Genomic DNA, 13,330 nt, shown 5'->3' with positions numbered 1-13,330 from the left:
CATTCAAGCTCTACTTGAGTACTGGGATCCAGAAGGTTCTATTTTTCGATTCGGTGAATGTGAACTAACACCAACTTTAGAAGAAATAGAAGGATTATTGCAGATACCTGGGAAAGGTTATCCTATGATATATCCAACTAATGGAACAAGGGAACAGTTTTATAGGTTTTTGGGATTAAGGCAGGTTAGTATGAACCAACATCCGGATGCGAGATCGTGTCCGTTAGAGTTTCTGTATGAACGATTTGGAGAAAGAGGGTCCTATGAACAGTACCGAACCGATTTTTTTTATAAGTAAGGAGCAATGGGTAGAGAAGCGAGTGCAAGCGTTTGGATTAGCTTTGATCAATCTGTTGTTGTTCCCGCAAAAGCATGGAAAGATCACATTTTTCACTATCAACATGGTTCAGAGCCTATTTTCAGGGATTAATGGAATGACCCCTACCTTGGTGCCTGTAATCATTGCCGACATCTTCATGGCCGCTACTGAATGTCAAAAGAAAAGAGGTTTCTTTTATGGGTCAAATTTGATACTCCAAATGTGGGCAATGGAGCATCTAGCGAAGAGAACGCTCAATCCTTTGGGATCTTGTCTCCCCGCAGAGAATTGGATCGAATCACACCGAGAAAGGGTCAAAAAGTATTATCGAATTGCATCTCCGACTCAGTTTATTCAAGAGTTCGATAACTTGACACCTGAGAAAATACAATGGGTTTTGGATTGGACAAAAGTTAGGGATCTGGTTTTCACGACTACCCAACACAGTTTTATCCCCCTAGCAGGCACCAATGGATTGGTCGCATATATTCCGCAACGAGTCATGAGGCAATTTGGGTATCCGCAAAGAATTCCGATGATACAAGGGCTTGAAAATATCAGACTCAACACAGTTGCTGAAAGTCGGAGCATGGTATTGGAAGCTTGGGGAAATCTTCTTAGTTTAGAGAGCTTGCACTTGGATCAAGTGAACAAATTGGAACCTAAGGTCATTTCAGAGTATAATGAGTGGATCAAACTGACAATTGAACAAGCTCGAAAGAAGTCACAGTCCGCTCCTGTCAGCCCTGAAGAGCAGATAGACAAGCTGAAGAAAGAACTCGAGGATTATCAATTGCAACTCATAGTGGCCGACCATGCCCTGGAAGACGCTCGAGCGCAATTAAAGTGGGAGACAAGAAAAACTGAAAAGTTGGAGAGAGCCCTGGATGCATTTGACAAAATTCGAGAAGGAATTCGGAAGCTTAGTATAGGAAGGTCTAAGGAGTCTCAACGTACTAGTTTAGCAAGGCATGAGGATTTTGTAAAAATGGTCAATCGAACCATCAATGAAGCTGTACAAAATGATTGAACTTGTCAGTGGTTAATGAGAATTTCTACATTCACTTACAGGTTTGAAATTGGGATTTTACCCCGAAGGTGTTGCATCATATTAGGCCGACCCTTGGCACAAAAAGGGTTCCCCCATAGGACATGCATCCGAATTATTTAGATATCTACTAACTCATGATTTTTTTTTTCTTTTTTCTTTTTCTTGAATAAATTACAGCAATTTGACAGAAGATCCACTCCTAAATCAGTTTCTTTTTCCCACTTGCAGATATTTTTCACAATTGCTACCCAAAGAAGCCCCATCATCACCAGGTCTCGAAGTAGAGCCTTGAGACAGCCTGTAAACATGAGTTCAATGCCTGAGGCTTCGGAAAGATCTGCTATGGTTACATCACCGGACTTCACAGCATTGGGAGCTCAGTTAAGTGAGGTACTTGACAAGTTCAATGACTTAAGTGTTGAAATGGCCGCACAGAGGCTTGTCATTGATCAGTTGGTAACAAGCAATAGCGGTGGTGGTGTCCCAAATGACCGAGAACCTGTCGATACCCACCCACATGCACAAGACAATCAACCACCTCACACATCCAATGCCCAGACAACTTTCCTTCCTTCCTTCGCTAATCCCCTTGAAAATACCTTTACCCAACTAAATTCAGACCTTTCCTATACGCATCCGAATTATATACTGATTAACCCAACCAGTAACCAAATCCCTCAAACCCATCCACAAACTAATCTGAACGTTCCCCCCAACCCTCAGGAACCTCACCATCACGTTGCAGCACCTTTTGTGTTGGACACTGCAGCTCAAGGGAAGGCGGCGGTAGAAGAACAACCTGTGCCTATTGACAAAGATCTGTTGAGAAGATTGGATCGATTCGATGATTTTATGAAAAAGAATCAAGGATTGAGCAGGCATAGTGGGTTGGATTACGATGAATTGTGTCTTTTCCCAGATATTCAGCTACCATTGGGATTCAAAACTCCCAAATTCAGCAAATATGATGGAACTGGAAATCCCAAGACGCATCTTAAGATGTTTGCCAACAAGTTAGGTAAGCCAGTGGATGATGAAAATTTGCCTATGCGTCTATTTCCGGAAAGTTTAGAGGGGGACGCTCTAGATTGGTATTCAAATTTGAAATCTGGAGAGGTAAAAACTTGGTTAGATCTGTCAACAGCTTTTGTGAAGCAGTATGAGTTTAATTGTGAATTGGCACCAACACGAACAACACTGGAGGGTACAAAAAGAAAGCCATCGGAAGATCACAAGACCTATGCAAAGCGGTGGAGAAAGTTAGCTGCCAAAGTGGAGCCACCCATGACTGAGGAGGAGATTGTTCGTACTTTCATCAAGGCTCATGATCCACCCTACTTCGAAGAGATTTTTCGCATGACTGGAAGTTCATTTGCCGCTATTATTAACAAGTTTGAGGAATACGACGAGTTTGTCAAGGCAGGGAAGATTGTTAATGTATCGGCATTGAAGTTGCAATTGGATGCTCTACAGAATCAAAGCAACATTGGGAAAAAGTCCCAATTCAAGAAGAAAGAAGGAGAAACTGCTTTTATATGGGATCAAGGCCCGTCTTTTAGACCCAAAAACCATCCCATCTATTCTGTTCCTTACCAGTATTACACCAACGCTCAACCAGTCTACCACGCTACTACCCAACTCCATCATTCCCGACCAAGTCATTTGAATACCTCACCATTACCTCCGACTCCACAACCTATCTTTCAAAATCACTCCCGTCCCAATTATTATCCCAGACCAACCCTACAAAATAATAACCCTTCTCAAAATCCTTTTCAAACCAGGAAAGTGCAAAATCAAAGGCAATTTCGAACCTTCACCAATTTGGGCCGACCCATTGATCAATTGTATGAGCAGTTAAGAGCAGCGGGAAAAATTAGCACTGTTCCTCCCAAACTCTATCCCAGAGGTCCTCCTGACAGTTATGATCCACAAGCAATCTGTGCCTACCATTCTGGAAGTCCAGGCCATACCACTGGCAATTGTTGGGCTCTAAAACATAAGATCCAGGATATGATTGATTCTGGAGACATCGTTCTTAGAAGAAAGGGAGAGCAGGGACCGAATGTTAGTAAGAATCCTTTACCTGAGCATGGGAACACTGTGGGAGTTATCATCGCTGATGAAGATTGTGTAGATCCCACTCAGTACATTGTAGATGAAACTGAAGTGTTTGGCGTGATGGAGGCTGATCATGCGAGAATGAGAAAACTGTCGCCTGTTGAAAAGTCCATGACTAAGGATAATGTCGAGGAAAATTTGAAATCTTTTGTGTTTGAAAAAGAGGAGCCATTCATAGCAGAAGGGGGAGTTTCCGAGGTTAACAAAGTTCCTTTTATTCTGGATCTGCCATCTTTTGAATGGGATGTATCAGAGCCTGTTATTCTCGAATTTCCAGAACAAATGCCTGTCAATAACTTGCAAGAGATACCATGGAACTACGAGGAACCTAGTCTGTTGATTGGAGATAAAAAATGCTTGAAGGAGGAGGTACCTACTATTGCCAGGTTTGAAAAAGTTGCGAAAAATTCCGAAATCGGCGTTCAATTCAAAGCCAAGGATAATTCTTCAACCCCCAAGCCTCTTGTGTCTGAAAAGGAAGCTGTGGATTTTTTAAAGATGCTGAAGAGAAGTGAGTACAAAACAGTGGAGCAATTGGATAGGATGTCTACTCAAATTTCTTTTCTGAATCTTCTCTTGACCTCCGAGCTACATAGAGAAGCATTGCTCAAAATTCTGAATGAAGCTCAAGTCCCTAAGGATATTCCGGTGGATAAATTTTCTAACATCGTGGGGAATGTACTTGCTGCTAATCATATTGCCTTCTCTGATGACGATCTGACTGTAGAGGGGATCGGGCATAACAGAGCCTTGTATATATCAGTCCGTTGCAATGGAAAGCTGTTGCCGAGGGTTTTAGTGGATAATGGGTCAGCGTTGAATATCTGTCCATGGAACACTCTCACCAAGCTTGGATTTCTTGATATTAAACTCCGTCCATCTGCAACTGTGGTTCGAGGATTTGATAGTTCAAAAAGGGAATCTATGGGTGAAGTAGATCTGGTATTGGAGATAGGCCCTGCTCAATTCCAAGTTACTTGCCAAGTCATGGACTTCTCCGGCGTTTACAATATTTTGCTTGGAAGACCTTGGATACATGCTTCCAATTCAGTGCCATCTTCGTTGCATCAAATATTGAGATTTATTGCGAATGATCAACTCATTACTGTGTTTGCTGAGGATGACTGTACCATGATCGTTGATGCAAAATTCAATGGTGAAAACAGACAAAGGAATCCAATTTCAGCTCATCATGTTGCTGACATCGTCTCTGTGGGATGGGCATCCAGGGATAAGTCTCTAACTCATTCAGATTTGCCAGATGCCAGTATTATGATGGCGAGGGAGATGATCCGAGGCGGATACGAAATAGGAAAAGGTCTTGGGAGAGAATTACAAGGAATTTTGGAGCCAATAGAGATCCCGACGCAGAAGGATACATTTGGATTGGGATTTCATCCGACTGCTAAGGATAGAAAGGAAATGCAAGCTCGAAAACAAGCTGAAAAGAAGGGCAAGCAAACTGCCTTAAATATCCCGCCGCTATATCACACTTTTCCTCGTCCATCAGAAGTGATCATGCCAGAAACAAAAAATTTTGTGGAAGAAATTGAAGTGGACCTATCTCAATTATTTGTCGGGGCAATTGATGAAGAGGAGCCATCAGAGAATTTAGAATTTTTGCCAATTATCGAGGGAGCCATTCAAAATTGGACTGCTGATTATTTTCCCTCTCGAAGGGAATTTCGGTAAATTTAAGGGGATTGTCTTTTGTCTAGATTCATATCTAGATTGCACGATAGTCTGGAGATTTTGTTAAAATAAATTGCTTTTAATTTCTGAAGTTTTATTCCCATTTCAGTTTGTATTGTTTGTTTTGTTGAAGAAAAATGATTGGAATGGATGATATGTTTTTAAATGGCAATCATGTTTGTGTATTTGGCCTTTTGTGAAGTTTCAATGCATTTTGAATTTAATGAAATGGACGATTTCTCTTGTATTTTCTATTTATTTATTACATATGTTCTATTTCATTTTCAGATGGCCACAAATAAAACCCTTCGACCCTTTGGATGTCACCATTTTGGAATTCGATGGCTGCAATCTCGATATCTCTCATGAGCTTGAAATCATGCAATCTGAAATTCAAAACGAGAGCGACAATGAGGAAGAATTTGAGTCTGTTTCCAGAGATTTAATACAGTATGAAGAGAAATCCAAACCCAACTTAGAAGAAACAGAAATCATCAATATTGGCACTAAGACCGAGGTTAAAGAGGTTAAAGTCAGCATTCATTTGAATAAGAAACAGAAGGAGGAAATGATTGAATTCTTAATGCTATTTCAAGATGTGTTCGCATGGTCCTACGATGATATGCCAGGGATCTCTACAGATATAGTGGTTCACAGGTTGCCAATTGATCCAAATTTTTTACCTGTAAAGCAGAAGCCGCGTAAATTCAAACCAGAAATGAGTCTCAAGATAAAGGAACAAGTTGTGAAGCAACTCAATGCTAAGATAATCATGGTGTCTCATTATCCCACCTGGCTATCGAACCCTGTGCCAGTGCCTAAGAAATCTGGTGAAGTGCGAGTATGTGTTGATTACAGAGATTTGAATAAGGCCAGTCCGAAAGACGATTTTCCTTTGCCAAACATTCATATTCTTTTGGACAATACTGCTGGACACGAAATTGAATCTTTTGGTGATTGTTTTGCTGGGTATCATCAAATTTTAATGGCAGAAGAAGACAGAGAGAAAACCTCTTTTATCACCCCATGGGGAACCTTTTGTTATCGAGTGATGCCTTTCGGGCTGAAAAATGCTGGAGCCACTTATCAGAGAACCATGACTACTTTGTTCCATGACATGATTCACAAGGAGATGGAGGTTTATGTGGATGATATCATAATTAAATCCAAGAAGGTTGATGACCATTTGGTTGATTTAAAGAAGCTGTTTGAAAGATTGAGGAAGTATAATTTGAAGTTGAACCCTGCAAAATGTGGTTTTGGAGCTCCGGCTGGTAAGTTATTGGGTTTTATTGTCAGCAAAAAGGGCATAGAGATAGATCCTGCGAAAATAAAAGCAATTCGAGATATGCCCATTCCAAAATGTCAAAAAGATGTGAAAAGTTTTCTTGGAAAGATCAATTTCATTGGCCGATTCATTGGACAGTTAACCTCTACCTGTGAGCCTTTGTTCAAATTGTTGAAAAAGAATGCGTCAATGGATTGGAATGAAGATTGTCAACAGGCTTTTGATAAGATCAAGAATTATTTGTTAAATCCTCCGGTCTTAGTGCCACCTCAGCCAGGGAGACCTCTGATTATGTATTTGTCTGTTCTTGATGAGGCTGTCGGATGCGTTCTGGGACAGCATGACGAGTCTGGGAGAAAGGAACAAGCCATCTACTATCTGAGCAAGAAATTTACAGCATATGAGGCCAACTATTCTTTCCTTGAGAGAAGTTGTTGTGCTTTAGCATGGGCAGCTCAGAAGTTGAGACATTATTTGCTCGGTTATACCACTTACTTGATTTCCCGTTCCGATCCTCTGAAATACCTGTTGGAAAAGTCGATGCCCACGGGACGTATGGCTAAGTGGCAAATGATCCTTTCCGAATTCGATATTGTCTTCACAACACAAAAGGCAGTCAAGGGTCAAGTTATAGCAGATCATTTGGCAGAAAATCCAAGAGATGATGATTATCAGCCATTGCATACCTACTTTCCTGATGAAGAAATCCTGTTCGTTGGAGCGGTTGAGGACATGAGTGAGCAGTATCCTGGATGGAGGTTATTTTTTGACGGTGCGTCAAACTCTTTTGGAGCTGGAATTGGAGCAGTTTTAGTATCGCCTGAAGGGAAACATTATCCTGCTACTGCCAAATTACGATTTCCTTGTACCAACAACATGGCTGAGTATGAAGCTTGTATTTTTGGATTGAAAATGGCATTGGACATGGAGATCAAGGATCTGATAGCATTCAGTGATTCAGATTTACTTGTGCACCAGACGCTTAAACAGTGGGTAACTCGGGATTCAAAAATTATGTTGTATCATTGTAACTTGCTTAGTTTGGCCAGCAAATTCAGGAATTTGGAACTCAGACATATTCCCCGCACTCGTAATGCCTTTGCTGATGCTTTAGCTACTCTGTCTTCGATGATCCAACATCCAGATGAGCTGGTGATTGAACCTATACAGATTCAACTTCAGAATAGGCCAGCGCATTGTCTGGTTACAGAAAGGGTCACTGATGGTCGCTCCTGGTACAAGGATATTAAGGAATTCATGAAAACAGGATCCTACCCTCCTGATACTGATTCTGTTGCAAAAATTTTCTTACGCAGAATGTCATCAAGATTCTTCTTGAATGGAGAAGTGCTATACAAGAAAACATCTGATTTGGGCCTTCTGAGATGCATCAATGAAGAGGAAGCCGATTATATGATGAAAGAGATGCATAGTGGGGTTTGTGGGCCACACATGAATGGGCATCTACTGGCTAAGAAGATCATGAGAACAGGATATTTTTGGCTTACCATGGAGCATGACTGTGTAGATTTTGTTAGAAAATGTGTTAAGTGTCAAATGCATGGTGATATTATACGTGCTCCTCCTACAGAATTGCATAGTATGACTGCTCCATGGCCATGTTCGATCTGGGGAATGGATGTGATCGGAACTATTGATCCTTCTGCTTCAAATGGGCATCGATTCATTTTAGTGGCGATTGAATATTTCACCAAGTGGGTTGAGGCCGCATCCTATAAGCATGTGACTAAGAAAGTGGTGTCGGATTTCTTGAGAAATAATATCATCTGTCGTTTTGGGGTACCAGAGACGTTGATCACTGATAATGCCAAGAACCTCAATAATGATATGGTGGATGGATTATGTGAACAGTTCAAGATTAAACATCGAAATTCGGCCATTTACAGGCCTCAGATGAATGGAGCCGTTGAAGCTGCAAATAAAAATTTGAAAAAGATTATTCGTAAGATGACTGAAGCACACCGGGATTGGCATGAGAAGCTGCCTTATGCACTAATGGCGTACAGAACTACCATCAGAACTTCTACTGGTGCAACTCCTTTCTCTCTTATGTATGGAATGGAAGCAGTCCTGCCTGCAGAAGTTGAAATTCCTTCCTTGCGCATTCTGATGGAAGCTCAGATAGAAGAAGCTGAATGGGTTAGAGAACGTCAGGAGCAGTTGTCTCTAATTGATGAAAAGAGATTGAATGCCGTCTGTCATGGACAATGTTATCAGCAACGAATGGCCCGTGCTTACAACAAAAAGGTTAAGCCCCGTTTGTTTGAAGTTGGAGATAAGGTTTTGAAACGGATTCTTCCAATGCAAGATGAGGCTAAAGGGAAGTTTGCTCCCAATTGGCAAGGACCATTCATTGTTAAGAAAGTGCTATCCGGAGGAGCGCTTATCCTTATGGAAATGGACGGTCAAATTTTTCCCCAACCAATCAATGCAGACATGTGCAAAAAGTTTTTCATTTGATTATAAAAATTTTCTTTAAAAAATACTGCAAGAGACGGATTTAAGGCATACTTCCTCTCATTGTTCCATTTCGATGTCTTATCCCTAATCTGTTTTCCCTTTTGACTTTTCATAACCACATTTTTTTTTCTCGCTTGGCAGTCCCTTAAGATCACTAACCCCTATACCGGGGCAATTTTGTTTCTTTGAAAAAAAAAAAAAAAAAGTAAAAAGTAAAGAAAAGTAAAAAAAAGAAAATATAAAAAAAAAGGGGAAGAGTAAGTTTTATCTCTGCCAGAATTAAACTGGGGCAAATTTTATCTCTTTCTCACCCTAGATCGGGGTAAGTTTTGACAGAATGCTATCTCAAATGATTGCAAACCCATCATATGATCCGCTGTCAAGCCTTTCAAGCCTTAACCTTTCCTTTGCCGAATTTCATCTTCTGCAGTATTTTGAAAAAAAAATTTTCTTAATCAACTAGCAAATTATGTAAATACAAACTTTTCTGAAACATGTCAGAGAAGATTGTCTCACTGATGCTACTCATTATCAGAGCATGACTGCAGTGATACGGTTGGGGTTAAATTTATCTTATCTATGTCTCTAGGTGAAAACCTGAAAGGGCACCTTCTAAAAAAAAAAAAAAAAAGAAAGAGAAGAAAAAGAAGAAAAAGACAAGAAAAGAAAAGAAAAAGAAAAAAAAAACAAAACAAGAAGAAAAAGAAAAATAAGAAAAAGGGGTGGGGGTAACCTTAGTGAAAACCCAAAAGGGCGCTGAGGTAGGGTTTTGGAGTACAAGAGAATCAGCGACAGAGAATAAGATGTTGAGGTCTGAAAGCTGGTGACTATGTTGATTTGGGTCTCTTTCATACTGTTGTTCTTTTGCCGACAATGAATTCCAAAATGGATGACTACGAAAGGGTCAGATGGAGCATTTTTCCTCATCAAAGGCCATCCTCTAAATACGAATCCGAATTTTGATCCTTGGGCCTTTATTCAAAAATTCAACAATTTTGTATTACTATTCTATTTGCTATTTTTTATTTATTGTGTATCATTGTTCATTTCATATTAGCATTATTGCATGATGAATACTATTTTTTTTTTATTTTATTGTTTATAGTTTTCATATTTTGGGTCTCATTCAAAAGACAATCCCCTATAATTTATCTCTAAAGAGTCATGAAATTTAAGATCCTATGATACTAAAGTACGGACAATTGACATTTGACAGTTGCAAAGGTTTTGAAGGGTTGTCGGCTGAACCTAAGGGAGCGATTGGTTGATATCGAAACTCATGTTTACATGGTTCTCAAGGCAAAAGGATCACATGGTGGTGGCAGCGTTTTTGTCATAGTTGTTTCTTTTCCTTTTCTCCTTTTTGCAGGAAAAATTATGTGACACAACACTGGTTCATTTGAGCATGATTCACACTAGGGCAACCAGTAGAAGGATTAAGTTCCGAATTTCGCTGGGCATTTCCGAAGAAAGAAAAGAAAAATCACAATTTTCTTTCTTTTAAAGTTCAAAAATCAAGAGGAGACTGTAAGTCCACCAAGTTTCGAGTATATTTTCATTCTCTTGAACTACCTAGATTCTTGGCAAAAATCAATTTAAATTCCTGTTGGTGAGTCTCAGCGTCCACCACGCACCCTTCTATCTCCCATTCTTAACAAATTTAATTTTCTGTTGGAGCGTAATCGCGTCCCTCCACGCATCAATTTAATTTCCTGTTGGTGAGTCTCAGCGTCCACCGCGTACCCCTCTATCTCCCATTCTTAACAAATTTCATTTTCTGTTGGAGCGTAATCGCGTCCCTCCGCGCATCAATTTAAATTCCTGTTGGTGAGTCTCAGCGTCCACCGCGCACCCTTCTACCTCCCCTTCTTGACAAATTTAAATTCCTGTTGGTGAGTCTCAGCGTCCACCGCGCACCCTTCTATCTCCCATTCTTAACAAATTTAATTTTCTGTTGGAGCGTAATCGCGTCCCTCCGCGCATCAATTTAAATTCCTGTTGGTGAGTCTCAGCGTCCACCGCGCACCCTTCTACCTCCCCTTCTTGACAAATTTAAATTCCTGTTGGTGAGTCTCAGCGTCCACCGCGCACCCTTCTATCTCCCATTCTTAACAAATTTAATTTTCTGTTGGAGCGTAATCGCGTCCCTCCGCGCATCAATTTAAATTCCTGTTGGTGAGTCTCAGCGTCCACCGCGCACCCTTCTACCTCCCCTTCTTGACAATTTAAATTCCTGTTGGTGAGTCTCAGCATCCACCGCGCACCCTTCTATTCCCCTTCTTGACAATTTAAATTTCCTGTTGGTGAGTCTCAGCGTCCACCGCGCACCCTTCTATCCCCATTCTTGGAGCGTAACCGCGTCCCTCCGCGCATCTTTTTCTAGTTATGACAAGTTGCTTTTCTTGACTGTTTTGGTTAATAATTGTGCTTTATCATTCATTTTTGTATTTCATGTTTAGAAGTTCTGAGAGCTCAGACTTTTTAGACTTTGCAAAGATCACAGATGGTCAATGCACATATTTCATTGTGATTCATTGGTTTTTGAACTACGTTTGACCTGATTCCCATGGTGGGATACGTAGGCAACTCTACATGAGTTCGGTCACGTGTTTTGTAATTTCGTTGTATCTTGTATTCAATAATCTCAGCCAAGTGTTGGTTTGTTTGTTTTAACTCAGATGCAATTAGAAGAGATAGGTAAGCATTTTGGTGTCTACGTCTTTGTCTTGAATTTCCCTGAAACTCTAGACAAAGAGGGGCAAGCTGTAGACACCAAAATTTTGTTAAAATTTTAATGTTTTTCTTGAATACTTTTTATTGAATTATTTATTTTCTTACATTTATATATATATGTATTTCCAGGTTTGTTTCTTAAAAAAAAAAAAAGAAGAAAAAAAGATAAGAGGAAGTGGCGTTGGCCATCATGATGTTTAGATATCATGATGGCCACCAAATTTTGCTTTGACCAAGCTTTGGCAGACACATTTCCAGTAACGAATGGAAAAAGGAATGAAAAAGGCAAAAAGAAAAAGCAAAAGAAGAAGGAAAAGGAGCTTTTGGCTTCTATTATTGGCACTTTCTCTTGGACGAGATAAAGGGGGGGAGAATAGGTAAAAAAAAAGAGGAAGGAAAGCAACGGATCCAAGATAAAAGGGACAAGAAGCAAGAGACTGGAGAGGGGGCGAAAGAAAATTTCTGCTTCGTGTCCAACATTCCAGGCACAAGCTCCTAATTTTCCTCACATTGATTCAGTCCCCAACTACTTGCAGGTAACGAATACCTCTTAAGTTTGCCCATTTAACATTTTTTATAAGATTTTGTTGAAGCATTGCATGAATTTTCTTCGATGATACATGTATCTGTTAGTTTTTTCATTTTTACGATCTTTATTGCTTCAAAGATTTGGGTTTTGATGGCTACAGATTTACTAAAAGAGTATTAGAGATGGTTAGATGTTAGTTTTAATATTATAACCACAGAGTTTTTGCTTCTTGGGGGTTCCAGGTCCGATCTCTTTCAAAAGCCAAAGCCATTTGCTGTTTGTTGTTTTTCCTCAACTAAATCCTCCGTGTTTGATCTTTCAAAGTGTGCACCATAGCTTAAGATTATGTAAATTAAATGGGTGGAAGTTTTGTTGGTCTTAGATTGATAAACTAGTGGGTTTTACTTGAGTTTTTTTTTATTGCATTAACATACGTGGGTGGAATAAGAAAGAATGTTGCAGCAAACCCAGAAGGTTGCAGAAGAATTGTTGCATAGAATTTGCTGCGTCTATTCTTGTTTTGTATCTTTTGGATGGTTCACTTTAGTTTAGATTTTGGTTGAGTTTTGATGATTAGAGTTGCAAGTCATGTAGTTTTAGTTTGAATGTTTAATGTTTGATGTTTGACTGGATTTTGGTTGCTTGCATCTGACATAAATGCTACGCGAAGCAAGGTTGCAGAAAGCTTCTGAATTTGAGAAGAAGAACGCAGCTTTGCATGGGAAATTTTAGCCAATTTCACTTTAACCCCTCAAGTCTCTCCTTGTTTCACTAAAGCCCAAAAACTTCTGCAAATCAATCCTTTTTACCCCTTTCAAGCTTAAATCTTTTTTTTTATGTTTTAATTGTGCTTTTAGTTAATTAATTCTGGATTTTGGAATGAAATTAAACTTTAACATTTTTTAGTTCAACTATTAGTTTGTTGGGTTTTGGTAAAATGAAAGGGGAATCGGATTTGGCTATTTGTTTGGGTTACTTGGATTTGGGTTAGGTTTTTTTTTCATTTGGGTTTGTCCTGGGCTGAAGGGTTAAGGCCCATCAGCTGGTTGATTTATTCTTGAGGTTAGAATAGTGGACTGGCTCTTTCCTTTTGCTTTGGATTTCGGTTGGGCTTAG

General features: G+C 39.8%; 1 protein-coding gene across 1 annotated transcript; it reads left to right on the top strand.

Moving 5' to 3' along the window:
• Positions 1-401: 401 nt before the first annotated feature.
• LOC113759557 lies at positions 402-8,952 on the top strand. The gene is made up of 6 exons (XM_027302131.1): positions 402-1,334; positions 1,599-5,179; positions 5,472-7,243; positions 7,298-7,985; positions 8,073-8,429; positions 8,538-8,952. Exons 1-6 carry the CDS (start codon positions 402-404, stop codon positions 8,950-8,952), a joined length of 7,746 nt encoding a protein of 2,581 aa, XP_027157932.1.
• Positions 8,953-13,330: the final 4,378 nt, after the last annotated feature.

Source organism: Coffea eugenioides, chromosome 2 (assembly GCF_003713205.1).
Source record: "Coffea eugenioides isolate CCC68of chromosome 2, Ceug_1.0, whole genome shotgun sequence".
Taxonomy (NCBI): Eukaryota; Viridiplantae; Streptophyta; class Magnoliopsida; order Gentianales; family Rubiaceae; genus Coffea; species Coffea eugenioides.
Note: the sequence above shows the minus strand (reverse complement) of the source record. Positions and strands in the feature narration are given on the sequence as shown.